The sequence below is a fragment of the Delphinapterus leucas genome, chromosome 21 (genome assembly GCF_059928025.1).
Source record: "Delphinapterus leucas isolate spDelLeu-1000000601 "Yukka" chromosome 21, BTC_Dleu_Yukka2, whole genome shotgun sequence".
NCBI lineage: Eukaryota > Metazoa > Chordata > Mammalia > Artiodactyla > Monodontidae > Delphinapterus > Delphinapterus leucas.
Window position 1 is genome coordinate 12,967,807 of NC_143149.1, and position 19,472 is coordinate 12,987,278.

At 40.2% G+C, this 19,472-nt stretch overlaps 2 protein-coding genes across 13 annotated transcripts in view; one reads left to right on the top strand and one right to left on the bottom strand.

Moving 5' to 3' along the window:
• The window catches only part of CASP3 (caspase 3), a 36,899-nt gene extending 30,888 nt beyond the window's left edge, over positions 1-6,011 (bottom strand). Inside the window, exon 1 of one of the 2 annotated variants that reach the window (XM_022570953.3) lies at positions 5,893-6,011. The gene's annotated coding sequence lies outside the window, so the exon portion shown is untranslated. The remainder of the gene's footprint in view (positions 1-5,892) is intronic. The other variant, XM_022570954.3, reaches the window with a different exon arrangement.
• Positions 6,012-6,143: 132 nt separating this feature from the next.
• PRIMPOL (primase and DNA directed polymerase) overlaps positions 6,144-19,472 on the top strand; it is a 39,992-nt gene continuing 26,663 nt past the window's right edge. For 4 of the 11 annotated variants that reach the window (XM_089903647.1, XM_022570948.2, XM_022570951.2 and 1 more), the window contains exons 1-3: positions 7,489-11,987; positions 13,905-14,002; positions 14,891-15,020. In XM_089903647.1, coding sequence (XP_089759773.1) covers positions 11,808-11,987; positions 13,905-14,002; positions 14,891-15,020 — 408 coding nt within the window. In that variant the 5' untranslated portion in view covers positions 7,489-11,807. The other 7 variants (XM_022570943.3, XM_022570944.3, XM_089903648.1 and 4 more) reach the window with 7 other exon arrangements.

The following is a 19,472-nucleotide window of genomic DNA, read 5'->3' on the forward strand; positions in this document are numbered from 1 at the left end:
TTCTAGACATATATTGGGTCCCAGAGAAGTTCTAAGTAGATCAATTGACATTAGATGGCAACCTGGAACCTGGGTCTTAGAATCAGGTCTCTGAGTTCCTAGATCCCTTTAATACTTGCCACTGAAGCTACAATAGTCAGATTTTTCAAAAGTTAAAAAATGTTGTCAGTAGAAATTTACTGTCACTCTAAAATACATAAGCATTTCAGGCTGTGTTTTCCTAAAGTGAAAAGTTGCAATGATTTCCCAATTTTTTATTGTGGTTAGCCAACTAAAGGGACCGTTGCATAATGCCACAATGAAGTTAAGCAGAATAAATTATCTACAGAGTTCAAAGAGAGGAATAAAAATTAATTTTTAAAATTGAAATTTCTATATGAAGTTACAAAGTATCAACATTTTAGGAAAAATAACCAACAACAACCTGTTATTAAAAATGGCTTGAGGGACGGAGGGAGACGCAAGAGGGAAGAGATATGGGAACATATGTGTACGTATAGCTGATTCACTTTGTTATAAAGCAGAAACTTAACACACCATTGGAAAGCAATTATACTCCAATAAAGATGTTAAAAAAAAAAAAAGGCTTGAGGACTTCCCTGGTGGTGCGGTGGTTAAGAATCTGCCTGCCAGTGCAGGGGACAGAGAGAGGTTCGAGCCCTGGTCTGGGAAGATCCCACATGCCGAGGAGCAACTAAGCCCACGAGCCACAACTACTGAAGCCCGCGCACCTACAGCCTGTGCTCTGCAACAAGAGAAGCCACCGCAATGAGAAGCCCGCGCACCACAACAAAGAGTAGCCCCACTCGCCCCAACTAGGGAAAGCCTGCGCGCAGCAACAAAGACCCAACGCAGCCACAAATAATACATAAATTCATTTTTTTTAAAAAAATGGCTTGAAAGTTGTGCCTATGGTAGAAATTTCAAAATGAGATATTAAATTAGGATAACCAGTTTAAGTTATTCCTACTTAGTTAACCTGTCACCCATCAGTGGGTTGTCCTTGGTGCCTGTCCTATAAGGAAACTGAGGTAAGGTCTAAAACCTGGTCTTTGCCCTACCAAAAGGGTTTTAAATCTCAAAATGAGACATAAGAACCAACATCACTCACTTCTGAATCATCTCCACAAATACGAGTATCTTCAAAAAAATTATAAGTAAAAATTTACCAAAACAGGTAGCCAAAGAAAAGCCCAAAAATCATAACACAATATGTGATTTGAGCGTTGTGTAATAACAGGTCCTCTTACTGTTGGCTAATAGGGGCTAGACTCTGAGCTAAAAGGTCCATTTATCTATGCATGTATTCATTATTTACGTGTTTCTAGTTCTTCCAACGATGTTTCGAGGCATAATGAGATTCCATTTTATAGTTCAGTTGACTGAGGCTGAAAGCAGTTAAGTAACTTTTAAATGGCAGAGCCTGGATTCAAACTCAGATCTGTCAGCTTCCCACACCTCTACATGGCTTAGTTCTACATAGGAGGGGTAATGCTATCAATAATTTCAAGAAAGGAAACAAAAATCCACAACCTAGAAACACTAAGATGAGAGAGGAAGCATACATAAACATGACAGAAACTGACTGCAAGGACAGTGAAATAGTATAAAGTGCACTCATTCCAACTCACGAAGAAACCAGGAATGATGTTTATGGTGTTTTGGGTGCCCCTGGGTAATTTACTTCTAAAAGTAAAATTACTCACAAAATATGAATAACTTTCATATTAAGCATTTAGGATGTCATTCAGACACTTTTTTCCTATGTCTCTATTTGCCTCTAAAGGAGAGGTGAAGACTTTTCACTATGACTTGTGGGGAGATTATTCAGTCCTCCCTCAGTATCCATGGAAGATTGGTTCTAGGACACCCCCCTTCCTCCTCCTTCCAGGGATACCAAAATCTGCAGACGCTCAAGTCCTTTATGTACAACGGTGTAGGAGAATCGGCCCTCCATATCTGGTTAAGAACCTACAGACAAGGAGGGTGGCCCATACTTTGGCCAAAGAACTTGATAAACATCAGGATTATATTTATTACCAATTAGAGAGGACGAAGTCTCAAAAGCAGTCATGTTTCCAGATTTGGTAAGTGAAACAGAAAGAAGAAAATACTTTTTTCACAACAGTTTGGATAAGAGGAGATTTCTGCTGTGACGTACTAGAGGTTTTATTGAAATCATTTCCCATCTGGTCCCTGCAATTGCTTTGGGAAGAGTCACCAAACTGGATATTGTCATTGGGCCTGGTAAAAGTCAGACTTTTAATATTTATTTTGTAATAAAGGAGGAATCTCACACATGGCAAGTAAAATTAAATACAGAAGAAACTTAAGTAAGTTCAGTTGTGCCACACAAACAAAACCATTCTTTCTTTTTCTCTGGGAAGGACCACACCACCAGGAAGACACAGACAGGAGGGCTTCCCCACTACTCAAAAGCCACAAGCCAGAAAGGACACAATGCTTACTAAGTGCAAGGGGCCTGTTTCCCTCACCTACCTGAAGTCTTGTCCTAAGATGGTATCTCTGGAGGGGCAGAAGGAGAAATGCGAAAGTCCTTGCAGACTTAAATATTGTGTTATGAAATAAATGTAGAATGAAGGATCTTGGAGGCCTTTTATAAAAATTATAGATAACCTGTAAGGCCTCCTCCCTCCCACTGAGAATCACTCCTCTAGAAGTGATTCAGTTTTACAACCACCTGCCAGAGAAGGTCTGAAACTGCGAAAAGCCAGGGTCAGTGGTATTTATTTATTTGTCATTTGTACCATAACAATTGACTGAACACCGACTGTGTGCAGAGTCGTAAACCCTGAGTGTTTGAAGTAGTGGAGACCAAGATCCTACCCCTATGTGTGACTCGCACGAGAGCTCACTGTATTCAAAAGTGGCTCAACAAGACCGATGGCCAGTGTTCAGTACAAAATAGATAACTTTATTTTACTCTACCCTAATGCAGAAACTCTGTAAGCAACTTGAAGATCAAAATAGGCAGAGAATTAACAACATTACTTAAGAGATTTACAAGGCACTGTCACAGACATTATCTCATTTTATCCCTATAATAACCCTGCGAGGTATGTATATTACTCCTGCCTAATTTATGGATGAAATAGGAAGTGTTGCCCTTGGGATGTGGCCTCGGGTCCTATGACAGCAGAGTACCTATCCCCCTCCATTACATTTGTATTTGTTAAATGTGTACACCAGTATCTAACAGTCTAAGAATTCCACATCTTTTTTTAGATCCAACACCAGTGCTTCCCATCTTTGAGGCAGAGCCTAAAGAACTATCTGATACTGGGCACCAGAACTGACCTAATGCCATTCATGAAACTAAAGACTGCTTTCCAGCATCAGAAAGGGGATGAACCAATAGGAGATTGTGTTAAATTGGATTTGAAAGCAAAACAGAAAAAAGGCATTGTAATTGCCTCTATCAGATGTCAGTCTCTTAAAATCGCAGGAGGGGTCTTCCTCGGTGGTACAGTGGTTGGGAGTCCGCCTGCCGATGCAGGGGACACGGGTTCGTGCCCCGGTCCGGGAAGATCCCACATGCCGCGGAGCGGCTGGGCCCGTGAGCCATGGCCGCTTAGCCTGCGCGTCCGGAGCCTGTGCTCCGCAACGGGAGAGGCCACAACAGTGAGAGGCCCGCGTACCGCAAAAAAAATAAATAAATAAAAAATAAAAATAAAAGAAATAATAATAAAAAAAAAATCGCAGGAGGTAAGACTTCTTTTTCAGGATAGCAAATCAAATCTGATGTAATTGGATACAATGTTTCACTTCTTTCTTACTGGGAACAGGTTTTATTGCTACACTCCAATAAACTGTTCATTCCTTCATTCATTAAAACACATTCTAACTTTCAAAAGCCTTCATTGCAAAAGAGCAAAGTAAAACCATCAGGTTGGGATAGGGATGATTTAAGCTTTGTATTTCATTCTTAGACATCACGTAACTACAATACATTCAAAGTGGCTGAGCGCATTTTGCCACAGGCTGGTCTATGCAGCTTGCTTAGCACCTCCTAATACGATCCTGCATAAACACATTGTTGCAGCAACTCTGCATTTCAACTCTACCATTCCTTTCTAGTCCGCATCATTTAATTATAATTTGCTAAGCCACCTTAAAATAGGATTTTTTTTTCTACATAGGGCGTAATTATTAAAAAGCATAATACTGTAGTATTGGCATTCATTTGTGCCAGGCCCCAAATATGGGGAAAGACAATACGGAACAAGATAACGAGAAAAACACAGTTCCTTGTGGAATCTGCTTAGGAGCTAATAGGGGAGAGTGTAAAAATAAGCAACTGCAAAGGATATGACACTTTCCTCTTAGGATGAGACGGATGCCAAAGGAACACATAATAGCTAGACTTAACCTTGAAATGTTTAATGAGAACAGAAACATAAATAGGAGTTCCTCAAGCAAGTGTGCGGTGATGGGAAGAGAGACGAACGCAAGAGTGTTCCAGGCAGAGAACAGTTAGTGTTAAGCTCAGCATGGCTCTGCAGAAAGTGAAACGGTGCCATAATGAAAGATTAGGCAGGGGAAGGGGACCAAGGAGCCAACCTATGCTTGGCTTTGTTAACCATGTTAAGGGACTGGGTTATCCTATGACCAAAGGAACAGCTTTCTGGATTTTTATTCTGTAAAGATCCCTCAGCCTGTGCTATAAAGAATGGACTGGAAAGGGGCCAGAGGGGCCTCCTGTAGCCAGGTGAGAGCTTAGGGTGTCTTAAATCTGAGATGGAGAGAAGGGGGCCAGATCCAGTGGATATTTAGGAGGGCCAGGAGGCTTGGCGGCTAACTGGAGGAGCCGGGAGAGGAAGCTGATAAGGTTGGTTCCCAGTTTCTTGGCTTGGGAGCCACTTATTGAGAACTGGGAAAGAGACAGCTGCCTTGGGAAGTAAGGCTTGAGAGCACACTCACTGAAAACAAGAGTGACTAAGGCACTCTTATTCAACATGGGCTGAGGGGATTTTAAAGCCTAAGGGATTTGGGCCATGGATACATAGTCACCCGCAGGAGCTAGAAGGATGCATGGAGGCCTTCAGGTCTGAAAGTGAATAGGAGTTTAATACTTGAAACTACCTCTTTGGAAAGCGGAGTCACCCGTCAACCTGATAATATCTAGACAAAGAAGGCAGCAGAGACCAAATCCTCACCAGCAATGGGAGGATAAGCCCTGAGGGCCAGAGCCCTTAGGACAGCACCAGCCCGCCTCCTGCCCTCAGGTCATCTTTTCTCCGCGCCCAGCCTCCTCACCACCTTCCCGATTAAAATTTCAGCCTTCGATCCCCGCTGCCTCCCGCTCCCGGGTCCGACCTCCTACCCCCCCGGCCTCAGCGCCTCCGCCTGGGCCTCCCGCCCCTCTCCTCCCCCGGCTCAGCGACCCGTGTCAAGCCTCCTGCTACCAGGCTTCAGCGACCCGACCCGGGTCTCCCGACACCCCCCATTCTCGGCCCGGCCACCTGTCCCCCGGGCTCGGCGTCTCCGGCTGGGTCTCCGCTCCCCAGCCTCCCGCTGTCCGCCCTCCATATCCCACGCGGGTCTCCCACCACCCCCGGCCCAGCCTCTCGATCCTCGGTCTGGCCTCCCGTCCCCCAGGCTCGGCGTCTCCAGCCGGATCTCTGCTCCGCGGCCCGGCCTCCCGTCCCTGGGCCGGGTCTCTCGATCTGCGGGCTTCAGGGCTCGTCCCTGCCCCCGTTGTCGCGCCAAAACAAAGGATCCGCCGCCCGGACCAGGTCAGTCCCCTCCTTCTCCCCGGGGCAGCTGCAGGCCGGTGCAGGCCCCCGGGGCAGGCGCTGAGCTTGGGAGAGTGGAGGGAACCAGCCCAGGACCTATGGCGCCAAAGCGAGAAGCGTCGAGGGCATATCTCACCTCTCAGCCCCCACGCCGTTGCCACCGACTCGCTCTGCTGGGATCGGTTCCTGCTCTGCTTCCGCCGCAGCCGCGCTCAGAGGTAGGCGCCCGAGCAGGCCCCGCCCCCTCTGGCCCCACCCCGGCCCCTCCCATCAGCTCTGCAAGCTCAGCGCCGCGCCGACACGTCAGTCAGGCCCCGGCTCCCTCTGCCCGAGAACACCGCCCCCTCACAGGCCCCGCCCCTCCCGAGCACACCGCTCCGCCCGAGAACACCGCCCCTTCACGGGTCCCGCCGCGCCTGAGAACGCCGCTCAGCCCGAGAGCACCGCCCACTCACGGGTCCCGGGAGCTCCTGGCTTCCAGGCACGCTTCCGGGCCATTCTAGGCCCTTCCCGGCCTCCGCTCCCTTTCAGTTCCCCGTCCTACCCCAGAATGCTGTCGTCTCACTGGCCCGCGCTCTCCCCACTTCCCGCCCCGGCCCCGCCTCCGCGCCAGGTTTGAAGACTCGGTCCCGCCACAGTGGGCGGGTTGCGTGTCCTGCCAGCCGCAGAGGACCCACGGCTTCCCGCCCACGGCGAGCGTCTCTGGAGGTAAATGGAGGGAAACCCGAAGGCCTCGCCGGACCCCGGGGGCAGGGAGAAGGGAGTCACGGGCAGGCCCTGCGGGAGGACGGAGAGCGGGTCGCGGCCTGCCGGTAGTCCCCGCTTCCCCTCGGGCGACCGGAGGCCTTCCCTTAGGTCACCCCGAATTCCCTGTCCCGAAACCAAAAGCTTTAACCGCCCAGCTGGGCCTCCGCCTGTCTTGGGTCACGAACTCTTTTCAGACTCTGAGGCATTTTCGCAGAAGAATGTACCAACCCAATTGAGCACGAAATTCTCCATCAAATTTCAAGAGGTTCAGGACATTCTGACAAGTCAGGGGCCCCAGGTGAAGAACTCGCCCACTTCCAGCACTTTTGTTTACTTGGATATAAATGAGGGTGCCGTTTTGTTCACAGATATACATCGTTCTGAGTATGGCGACCGTTCCTTGAGTGCTTATCTGTGTTCTCACATAGTGGCAATGCATTTTCTTTTTCTTTCAGCAGCCCCTGCAGGTAGGAATTCCAGTTTCCACCTGGGCTTAATTAAAAAGGCTAAGTAGTTTGCTCTTGTTAAGGGCTACACTAGTTAAACTCAGATCCTAGGAATAAAACCTAGGCCTTTATCCCTGCCAAGTTGAGAGAGGACCAGTGTTTGGCAGTCCTTTTTCTGCTGCAGTAAAACTGAAGAATAGGACCCACTCCCAACCTGCACGGTGGTTGGCATGCGGTTATTTGTAAGGCAGGCACTAGTGTACTAGTTTTTTTTAACCAGTCCTGTTACCCCGTAGTGATGCACAAACCCCTTCCTGTGCTAAACTTTCTTACCAAAATTATGCTCTAGTTAAAGCAGCGGCAGCAGCAGCGGTTTTCTGTTTTTTTGTGTAAATGACACTTATTAGTTTGGAGAAACTTTAATTATAGTAAAATAGCTGGCTAGAAGCAATGTCGGAAGTTTCTTTCTACAGAGGTGTCTCAGGTGGCAGAACCTGATCTGGGCCTGGGAGAGGAAGACTTCAGGAAGGGTGAGTGGGGCATTCCAGGGGAGGGAAACATGCAGGAGGGCTCCTGGAGTGGGCCAGGTGCAGGCAGTGGTCATCATCATTCATTTGGTGAGAAGGCTGAACAAGAAGAAGTCGAATGGGTAAGTGGTTGAGGGCCAGATTCTGGAGAGTTTGGACTTCTTGAGGTAAACTTTAGCGTTCATTAAGTGATGCTCTGAATCATTAATGAGTGTCGCTAGGAAAAGCTATGAAAATGGTCTTTTAAAAAATTTATTGGCGTATAGTTGATTTACAATGCTAATGAGTCCGTTTCAGGTGTAGAGCAGAGTGATTCAGTTACGCATATATTCATTCTCTTTCAGATTCTCGTATAGGTTATCACAGAGCATTGAGTAGAGGTCCCTGTGCTGTACAGTAGGCCCTTGTTGGTTATCCGTCTCGTAGATAGTAGTGTGTGTGTGTTCATCCCAAGCTCCTGATTTACAAGCCCCCCCGCCCCCCGTTTCCTCTTTGGTAACCATCAGTTTGTTTTCAATATCTGGAAGTCTATTTTTGTTTTGTAAATAAGTTCATTTGTATCATTTTTAAAAAAAATTAGATTCCACATATGAATTATATGATATGTCTTTCTCTGTCTGACTTCACGTAGTATGATAATCTCTAGGTCCATCCATGTTGCTGCATATGGCATTTTGTTCTTTTTTTACGGCTGAGTAATATTCCATTGTATATGTGTACCACATGTCTTCATCCGTTCCTCTGTCGATGGACATTTAGGTTGCTTCCATGTCTTGGCTGTTGAAAATGGTCTTAAGGGTGATTAGTCTGGCAGAATTAGGCTCTTTGGATGGGAGATCCTGTGGGGATGGTAGAAAGGTAGAACTGGAAAAAACAGTGTTCCACTGGATATTTTCTTCCTTATAGGAGACTTTTGGGAAATTTAAATATGAGTTACTCTGTTCAAGCATAGACAGGCAAGGTGACTGAAGTAGGAAAAGAAGAAAAGAAAAAGTCAATTAGTATATTTAATAATTTTGTAAGGTGTTATTCATCTGGGAAGTAAACTATTATTACTGTAAATGAAGTTTAATCACATACTTTATTATGAATACTTTAGCAGTGGGAGAAATAGTATAAATGTATTACAAGAGGCCATAAAGGGAATTATATTAAGAAAACATTGCCAAATACCAGAACATTACTAAATATTAGAACTGGAACATATATGCAGAAAACACAAGATACTGTTGCATCTATTCTCAGGGCAGAGGGAGAAGTTCGAGTTGGGGAATAGGAATTGACTTGTGATTAGACAAGAAAAGAAACTAGGAGAACTGGGCTAGAGAGAGCCATGCGAGGCAGGCTTCATCTGTCCCTAGAAACCAGTACTCGTGAACCATGGGCCGCATGGTCCAGCTGCTCCTGGGGACCAGGCCGTCAAGTGTCACCGATGAACAAGTGTAGGCATAAACCTCTGGAAACCAGGACTGCTTAGGTCGGCTGAGTCATCTCTTCACCCTCACTCTCACTGTCCTTTCTCCCACTATAGTTACTCTGAAAAGACTAAGCCAACCTTTTTTCTAGCCTGACCACCTTTAGTTTTGAAACTGGTATCAAAAATGGTTAAACAATCATTCCCGTGCGATGCTAAGAAATAAATAATAGAGCTCTTAAGCCTGCTATTTTAAAATACAACAAATATTCTTCTTTAGGTCTTGGAAACTGTTACAAAAGTAGTTATGGTCCCTGTGTGAAAAGGGGTTTTCATGTGTAATTATATGTATATAAAAAAAGACAGCACTGTTTCCCCACCAGCATTTCTGAAATGGTGATATGTTCTCCCGGGGGGTAGGCATGAGGAATATGATAGTCCAAAACGAGAATGCCAGATGCCTTCCTGTTCTCCATTTCCTTTGCTTTTATTATTCAACCCCGCTGCTTGAAGAGTCTAAGCCCCAGTTGTCTTTCAGCCCAGCTGTTAAAATTTTAAAACTGTGTAAATAACAAGGGGGCATAACATATTTTGAGCTTCTCTCTTTTTTTCTGTTGACATGCGTGGTTTCCTCAGTCCAGTTAAGTGTTAAACTGGTTTTCCATTCTGACTCTGACTTTCATATATGATATACTCCCATGGTCATACCAATATTTTTACAAAACCAGAAAAAATTTTCCCGATGTCATTGTAACTAAGTGTGAACATCCACATGGTTACTTCTAGTCAGTTATTTGCTAGATACTAGAGTCATAATTCACCTCTGATCGCATTATGTGTTTATTTTCTTCGTTAAGTAATTGGTGGGCTTTATTAAAAGTCAGTTTCTTAGAAGAAAGTTTCTCAGTTAGGTTGTCTAAATGGAGGGGATTTTTATCTGTGTGTGAAGCAGATTAAATAAACTAATACTCAGAATCTATTTAGCAATAAGGAGCCCTGTCACATATATTGAAAAACCAACACAGTTGTATTAAAAATTGCCCCATCTCTTCAATCCAAAGAAATTGTATTCCTTTCCTAGGCAAATCTGTTATGAAATTTATGTTGATAGCTTTAGAATTTTATTTCTGTTTCTTGGCTTATAATTTATAATATCCATGTGGATTAAGTGTAATTCTGAGAGTATAATCTTAAGTCTGTTATGGTTGAAGTCAGATTTGAAATCTGTGGATAATATGCCTTTTTTTCTAACAATGCATTAGGATATTCCTACCCTCTCTTAATCTTTTTGGGTGATTCTATTTTTCTTTCCAGGGAATATTTCATTTGCCAGTGAGTTTATGTTGCAAAGTTTTCTGCTAAAATTCAAGAGCATATTTATCAATGCAAGTACTAGATAGGCATTGACAAAGGTAAATAGGGATTTTACCTTCAAATGCTTTAGTGTATGATATTATGTCACTTAAAACCTAATATATCTGTTTTCTACATACATAAATTACAACATAGATGATTTTAGTGAAGAAGGAAACTATTAGTTATTTCTATTTCTGTGTAAAACCCAGGCCAAAACTTGCTGGCTTTAAAAACAACAAATTAATTTTTTCTTAGAGTTCTGTGGGTTGCCTGGGCAGTTTGCTGGATCTCTCACCTGAACTCACTCAGGCTTACTCAGGCATTGAATTCAGATGATGGCTGGATGATCCAAAGTGGCTTAACTCACGTATCTGGTAATTGGTGCTTGCTATCAGCTGGGGTACCTTGGTTCTTCTCCAGATGACCTTTTATCCTCTGTGAGGCTAGAGTTATAGCATGATGATCTCAGAGCAGGACTCCATGATAGCCAAATCTAATGCAAAAGCACTTATTAAACCTCTGCTTGCTTCACATTTGTCGATGTGACATTGGCAAGTCACATGGCCAAGAGTCTTATGGGAGTGGGCTTAGATGGCATCTCTTGATGGCAGGAATGCCAGAGAATTTGTCCCCATTTTTTCTCTATACTGGAAGCTTTTCCCCCCTCTTCTAAAAACCTATCCTTTTTCCTTTGTAAGTAAACCGTAATCCCAAATTGGAAAGGTATTGCCTGGTCCCCTTACTTTGGCATGGCTAACATGGAAGCATTGTTTGCAAACAAAAACATGTATCATTAGGAAACAAGGGTTAAAATGTAAACATTTCAATTGACTAATGACAAAAGTAGTCATTAAGTTAACAGATTAACATTTATTCTTTTTTTTTAAGTCATGCTTATGATTACCATACATGCCAAACCAAAACTAGCCAATATTGTAATTCCCACTCATACACTGGTTATCCTCCCAACTAATAGTTGTTTGAGTAGAAAAGAAGAGCAATGGGCAGGAAAAAGAGGAAAAGGGAGCTAAGAACTAGACAGTGGTGCCTAGAAATGAATTCTACACTAGGAAATAATAGCACTGGAATGATGCCCACCACCTGGGTGAGGTACATGGCACTTGATGCAACAAAATGATTATAATAAAAACCATAGTGATGCAAAAAACTCTTATATTTACATGAGGCATTGGAATTTGCAGAACATTTTCATGTCTTATGACATGTATCCTCAGGATGACTACATAAAAATGTTGAGTCCCACTTTGCAGCTGATTACAATTTAGGGAGCTTCATTAACCTGTTCAAAACTGTAGCATGATTAGATGGAAGAGCCAGGATCTAAAGATTTCTCATAACCAGCCCTGTCCTTGTTTCACCACAAAACTTCATGCAAAACATAAACTATAAAGCAAAGAAATAAGCAGAAATGAGCTTTGAAGTTTTACCAAACAAAATATATTTTAAACAAAGAAACTGGCATCCATGTTTGTTTGTTTTAGTAGTCATTCACAGAGATCCTACCTGGGATAGGATTTAGTCTCCCCATACTTCTGAACCAATGAAGAGAAAATGGGAAGCAAGGCTGAAGCAAATTGAAGAACGAGCATCCCATTATGAGAGGGAACCATTGTCCTTGGTATACAGACCAAGATTGTCTAAGCCAGAAGAACCACCATCCATTTGGAAACTATTTCATCGGCAAACTCAAGCTTTTAATTTTGTTAAAAGCTGTAAAGAGGTAATTTTTCTCATCTTTTTTTTTAGGGCTACTATACCTTAAGATTTCCAAAAAAAATCTGTTGTTTGTCTTCATTTCAGTCCACGTATTTTACCAGAAGAATTTAATTGCGATCTTTTTGTACTATTTAGGAAAGATATCCATGAATCATTAACCATTTACTTTATATTAATAATGAAAAAAATGACATATCTAGTGCCAAATAGTTTAAAAAATTTGTAATGACATAGAAATGATGCTCTGCTTAGAGGAGAAGTGACTGTATTCATGGACTGAAAAATAATAGAATGAGTGTAAGAGTTAAACTAAAATAATACCCACAGAAATATCAGGAAATGAGTAAGTAGAGTGTGAGATTTTTTTTTTTTTTGGTCTGCGTTGGGTCTTTGTTGCTGCGCGTGGGCTTTCTCTAGTTGTGGTGAGCGGGGGCTCCTCTTCATTGTGGAGCACAGGCTCTAGGCGTGCGGGCTTCAGTAGTTGTGGCTTTCGGGCTCTAGAGTACAGGCTCAGTAGTTGTGGTGCACGGGCTTAGTTGCTCCGCGGCATGTGGGATCTTCCCGGACCAGGGCTTGAACCAGTGTCCCCTGCATTGGCAGGCAGATTCCTAACCACTGCGCCACCCGGGAAGCCCGGAGTGTGAGATTTTAAGGATGAAATTAGGGATTGGAAATTTGAATTTAAACAATCGCAAATGAAAATGTCTCAAATGTCATTTGAGTTAATAAGCCCTAAAACTTAAATCATAGTACCAAAGCACACATATTTTTACCTTTCTACTGTCCCTTTTGTGCTTTGGAGTAGTAGAGTGGATTTATCATAATTTCCAACACATTAGGGAAGTGGGAGGAAGAAGTGCTTGCTACATGCTAGCCTCACAAAGGGAATGGTTCTCAAAAATAAACAAGCATGTGTATTGCACATCTTTTTTTGTTGGGCACTGTGGGGAATATAAAGAAATATAACGAAAAGATGCATCTATCCAACATAAATCCAGCATAAATATATTGTGATTCTGAAAATTGATTATATATAAAAACTCAAAATGATATAAGTTTTTAAGGAGGAGGACCTTCTTTCCCTGGTAAACAGAAGCTCACTCATATCTCATCAGAATAGTTTAGGAAATAGAAGAAAAGCCTTTTGTGTGCATTTTGTGTAACCCTAATTCAGGTATCAGAAATTAAAATACAGATTCGCTTAATCTTGACTTTAAAAAAAATATAGCTGTATGATTGCTGGATTTACCAATCATCAGTTTATAAAATTTATCTCGAGAAGATTTTTAATAGGATTGGATAACTTAGTCTTTTTATGATTTCTCTCATGAAAATGGAAGTTTAGTTCCTTTATAGGCTCGACAGTTACCTTTAGCTAAGTGGAAACAAAAGAACTTGTGTATTCCTTTTCTATGAGAAACAATAATTTATAGTTACTTGTTCTGCATTTTAAAACTTTCCTTAAGCTTTTAAGATTTACATACAAATATATTTTTAAAAATGGTTCTCATGTATTTTTATATACTCTAGGAAATTTATTAACTTTAGTCCAAATTATTTACAATAATGTTCAGGTAGTTTTAAAAAAATAAGTTCTTTTTCATAAACTGGCAGATAAAACTATAATAGGAAGTAAAACGAGTGACTGAAAAATGATTTTTCTTTTTTTTGTTTTAGTCTGGATGTTCTCATTGTTTCTGCCTTGAACATTTATTACCTGAGTGACTAAATATAAATAAATACAAATAACTAGATTTTGATTGGCATAGATTTAGTGATTAATTTTCTTGTTTTCAATAATACAAATGTTCTAGTTTTTGAAAATTTGAATGATAAAATCTTTATGAACATTTAATAGCTACAGTTGATTTTAAATTTGCATTTTACTAATTTTTTGAATATTATTTTTGGTTTTGTAAAGGACGTTCATGTATTTGCTTTGGAATACAAAGTGGGCGATGGACAACGTATTTACCTCGTAACAACGTATGCTCAACTTTGGTTTTACTATAAATCCCGGTAAGTAGCTTTTAAAGCACAACACATTAAATTACATTTCCTTCATTTGGAAATGCTTGTGAAATTAAATCAGGCTGCCTTGGCTTTCATAGTTCTCAGTCACGCAGTTAGTTACTACTTTACTATTAGAATTGAATTCTGGAGTTTCCTTGTGATAGCAACACTGAATTATCTCACCAGGTGCTAGGAGAGAGAAATTGTGTTGTTTTGAATTCCTGTACCACGTGATGACACAATTCCCACCATCACTTTTCTTTGTTCAAATTACTGTAAACCTTTTATTTGTATATGATGGCACTAAGCAGTTTATCATTTACTAATCAAGTCAGCATTTCTTCTTAATAACCCATCTTAAAGTCATACCTCTTGATACCAGTGAGAATGAAACTGCACATGTGAGCACTGAAAGCTCATTGAAGTCAGGTGATTCAGAGTGTATGTAACCAGTTTTTAAAATATTCCTAATGAAAATATGGAACTTAAAAATTCTCATTAAAAAATTCATGGAATCCCAAGAATATGTGATTGTGGGATCACAGTTTGAGAAAGTTCTTAAACAAAATTTGCTTCATGGTGATACCAAAAACAAATGTAGAAGTGTTACCTGATATCAAAATTATCTGTGAATAAATAGCAGTATAAGTTGGCTATATTTTCCAGTTAAATAATGTTACAGAAAATGATTGTTAGGTCTTGTTTGATGGAAACTCTTGATACTGTGTTCTGTAAACCTGTGGTAAGCAGTTGTTCACCTTATCTTGTCTTCATTATGTCATAGTTATCTGTCATTACATCACAGTTAATATACTATCTTGAGATACAAGAGCAACTTCTGTGATTTAAAAGGTATGAGATATAAACCTAACAATCTTGAATTATTCAATTCAGAAGAAATCTCTTACACTGCTATGAAGTCATTCCTGAAAATGCTGTGTGCAAGCTTTATTTTGGTTTGGAATTTAACAGACTTGCCAATCCAGGAGCTGATGGGAAAAAGATGGTTGCATTACTCGTTGAGGTAAATTACAGACTCAGGTTTTTCTCCTTATATCTACCTGTATGTCTTTTCATTCACACATTCAGTCATTAAATGAATCCAACCTATGTAATATATAGGTTCTGTGTTTCTCCTCCTTTGTCTTGTTACTCTTCCTTTTGACTTTGTTTCTTAATGCCACTTTTCTGAGTAAACTTCTGGAAAGGAGGAAGGTTCAGTTTATGTCCATATATTTTGTAATATTGCTGTATCAAAAAAAACTGAGAGGACTTCCTGGTGGCGAAGTGGTTAAGAATCCGCCTGCTAATGCAGGGGACACGGGTTCAATCCCTGGTCCAGGAAGATCCCACATGCCGCGGAGCAACTAAGCCTGTGCACCACAGCTACTGAGCCTGCGCTCTAGAGCCCATGCGCTGCAAATACTGAAGCCCGTGTGCCTAGAGCCCGTGCTCCGCAACAAGAGAAGCCACTGCAATGAGAAGCCCGTGCACCGCAACAAAGAGTAGCCCTGCTCGCCACAACTAGAGAAAGCCCGCACACAGCAACGTAGACCCAATGCAGCCAAAAATAAATACATTAAAAAAACCCCAAAAAACTGAGAAAGGAGGCAGTTTGGGAATTTTCTGTTTCTTAATTATATATTCTTTTGCATTACAAATAGTTGACTCTGGTGAAGATTAGGTGAAGTAATTTTTACTGAAAAATTGAGTACTAAGATAAACTTCAAGAAAATTTTGATGAAAATAGTATCAGAAATTTCGAGCTGGCAGAAATTTTGGAAACTCTTCTGTCTTACATTATCATAAATGAGGAAGCTAAAGCCTAGAGAGACTTAATTCCAGCTCCAGGTCCAGCAACTAGTTACTGGCAAAACCTGGTCTAGAACTACAATTATCATTTCTCTTTGTTTTTCACAAAGAGAAAAAGTGTAGTTCTAGTATATATTTTTGATTTAGCAGTGTCAACCCATATTCCTTTTATTATTTAGTAATAAAAGGAATATGGGTTTGTGCAACTAAGCTCTATTAGGTTCATTTATAAAATCTTTTAAGATTGTATTAAGGTGTACTAAAATTATATTGACTATTATTTGGACTCAAAGTAGGTATTAACATTAACTATTTTTTGTTTTAGATGTTAGCTGTAGATGACTCATTTTATAATGTTGAAAATACATCCAAATTAGAATGTTTTTGATTAAAAATATCTGCTGATTTTGTCGGATCTCTACATTTTATTTTAAATTTGAAAAATGTATGCAAATACTGGTTTTTAAAAAAATCATAATGTCAGCTTTCTCCTGACTTTGAAGCAAAAGAAATATACATAAGTTCCCCCCAGCCCTCCCAAAAAACAACAGAAAAGTTATGTTTTTCTTAAGATAGCCATTGGACCCTTAAAAATAAATTTAAATGTTTTATTTCATTATAGTTGGTAAGTTGTATTTAATTTTTAACCTTAATTACGTTTTTAATAATCCATAGATATTGACTCTTTTCTAGTGTATGATACACTTCTACAGTCTAAGGTAGGATTTGTTATGTGGGCTCTGTGTGGCCACCAAGGGATTAAGGTTCAGAGATTTTCACTGGCACTTTAATATGGTGATACTGTTAAAAAAGAAGTATTAGTACTTCATTGTATTAGAAACTAGAAACTTATCCCTAATGGAATCAACACTAGTGCAAATTCCATTTGTAACAAGAATAAACACTGGTATGGCAAAGATCATGTAGGTGTTTAAATTTTTTTCCTCCTAATTCTTTATACAATCTTATCCAAATTAGTCTTGAACAACTCATCTTTAACATCAACAAAAGTTGGAAAAAGTTGTAGAAATCTGAGTTGAAAATTACACAGCATTTTAATTTAACACACTCATGTTGGTAGAAAAGTTATTAGGATTATTTTACTTAATATAACCTTTACAAATGACTATATTGAAATTAATTTCATTTACTGCTTACTGTGTATGTAACAAGTGTATAATACAATAAGTACTTTTCCTTTAGCGTCTCTGTGTGAGGAGGCATAGGTTAGCTGTTATCATAACAGTTGGTTAATAAATAACTGGCTAATAACTAGTGATAATATGTAATGCCCTTTGATACTGACACTTTTTAACTGACAATTCCAGTAAGCCACTTCTGCCAGATGGAATGACTTCTGGTGCTAAAGCATTTTATAAAACTATGTTGACAGGTAACATTGCTCAAATAATCATATATTTTTAACTTCTGGATTTTACAACTTAAATATTTAAATAAATTTAAAACTTTTAAAGTTGAGGTATAATTGATTTACGATAATATATTCGTTTCAGGTGTACAATAGTGATTCAAAATTTTTACAGACTATACTCCATTTATAGTTATTATAAAATATTGGCTATATTCCCTGTAACTTAAAATTTTATTTAAAATTTAACTTGGGAAAAAGAACTTAATGGGACTATGATTACTTTTATTATCTACAGTTATTACATTTATTCTGTATAGCTCCAAAGTACATAACTAGACTTTATTCATTTATCAAAATTTTTTCAGCCTCTTAGTGTCAGTGTGCCTAGGCATTAACAATACAATGGCTAGCCCAAAAAGACATGATTTCTGCCTTCACAGAATTTATCATGTAATGGAGGATAATAAGTTAGGATAGATTTAGCTGCCATAATAAAGACCTAAAATTAAAGGAGCATAAACAAGATAGAAAGTTATTTCTCTCTCATGTAACACCTGGATGTGACTCCATTGTATTAGGGGACTAGGCCTATTGCTTTACTCTTCCTAAGATGCCATTATTTACATTGCCCAAGATGGCTCAGCATTGCTGTGTCTACATTTTAGACAGTAGAAAGTGGGGAAGGGGTGAGCATGCCCCTTTTCTTTAAGATTATAATGTAGAAGTGGAATATTTTCCTTCTGCTCACATCCTGTTGGCCAGAACTTAATCACATGGCCACACCTTACTGCAAGGGAGTCTGGGGAACATGGTCTTTATTCTCGACGACCTCATATCTAGCTAATAATCAGGGTTCTATTTACAGAAGCAGGAGAGAACAGATCCTGAGGGATATTCTCTATGATATAGAGGAAACCTATCAAAATAATCACAAAAATTGCAGCTGTGTAAGTACTACAAATAGAGGTAGAATATATATGGGGCAATTTGATGTAGATAAGGAAATTGAGGAAGACTTCTCTGAGAAAATTTACTGAAGAAGAGTAGGATCAGAGAGCATGATGGGAGGTGGTATGCTATAATACCAAAATAACATTAATAAACACAATTTACTGCATAACTATTTGGTATCTAAGTGTTTGGCAGTGTACAGACATTTTTGCTAATTCCAAGATAACCCGGTGTGGTGTTTCTTTTTTTTTTTTTTTTTAAGCATCTTTATTGGAGTATAATTGCTTTACAATGGTGTGTTAGTTTCTGCTTTATAACAGAGTGAATCAGTTATACATATATGTATGTCCCCATATGTTTTCCCTCTTGCATCTCCCTCCCTCCCACCCTCCCTATCCCACCCCTCTAGGTGGCCACAAAGCACCGAGCTGATCTCCCTGTGCTATGCGGCTGCTTCCCACTAGTTATCTGTTTTACATTTGGTAGTGTATATATGTCCATGCCACTCTCTCACTTCGTCCCAGCTTACCTATCCCCCTCCCTGTATCCGCAAGTCCATTCTCTAGTAGGTCTGCATCTTTATTCCCATCTTGCCCCTAGGTTCTTCATGACCTTTTTTTTTTTTAATATTCCATATACATGTGTTAGCATACTGTATTTGTTTTTCTCTTTCTGACTTACTTCACTCTGTATGACAGGCTCTAGGTCCATCTACCTCACTACAAATAACTCAATTTCATTTGTTTTTATGGCTGAGTAATATTTCATTGTATATATGTGCCACATCTTCTTTATCCATTCATCTGTCGATGGACACTTAGGTTGCTTCCATGTCCTGGCTATTGTAAATAGAGCTGCAATGAACATTTTGGTACATGACTCTTTTTGAATTATGGTTTTCTCAGGGTATATGCCCAGTAGTGGGATTGCTGGGTCGTATGGTAGTTCTATTTGTAGTTTTTTAAGGAACCTCCATACTGTTCTCCATAGTGGCTATATCAATTTACATTCCCACCAACAGTGTAAGAGGGTTCCCTTTTCTCCACACCCTCTCCAGCATTTATTGTTTGTAGATTTTTTGATGATGGCCATTCTGACTGGTGTGAGATGATATCTCGTTGTAGTTTTGATTTGCATTTCTCTAATGATTAGTGATGTTGAGCATCCTTTCATGTGTTTGTTGGCTATCTGTATATCTTCTTTGGAGAAATGTCTATTTAGGTCTTCTGCCTGCTTTTGGATTGGGTTGTTTGTTTTTTTGATATTGAGCTGCATGAGCTGCTTTTAAATTTTGGAGATTAATCCTTTGTCAGTTGCTTCATTTGCAAATATTTTCTCCCA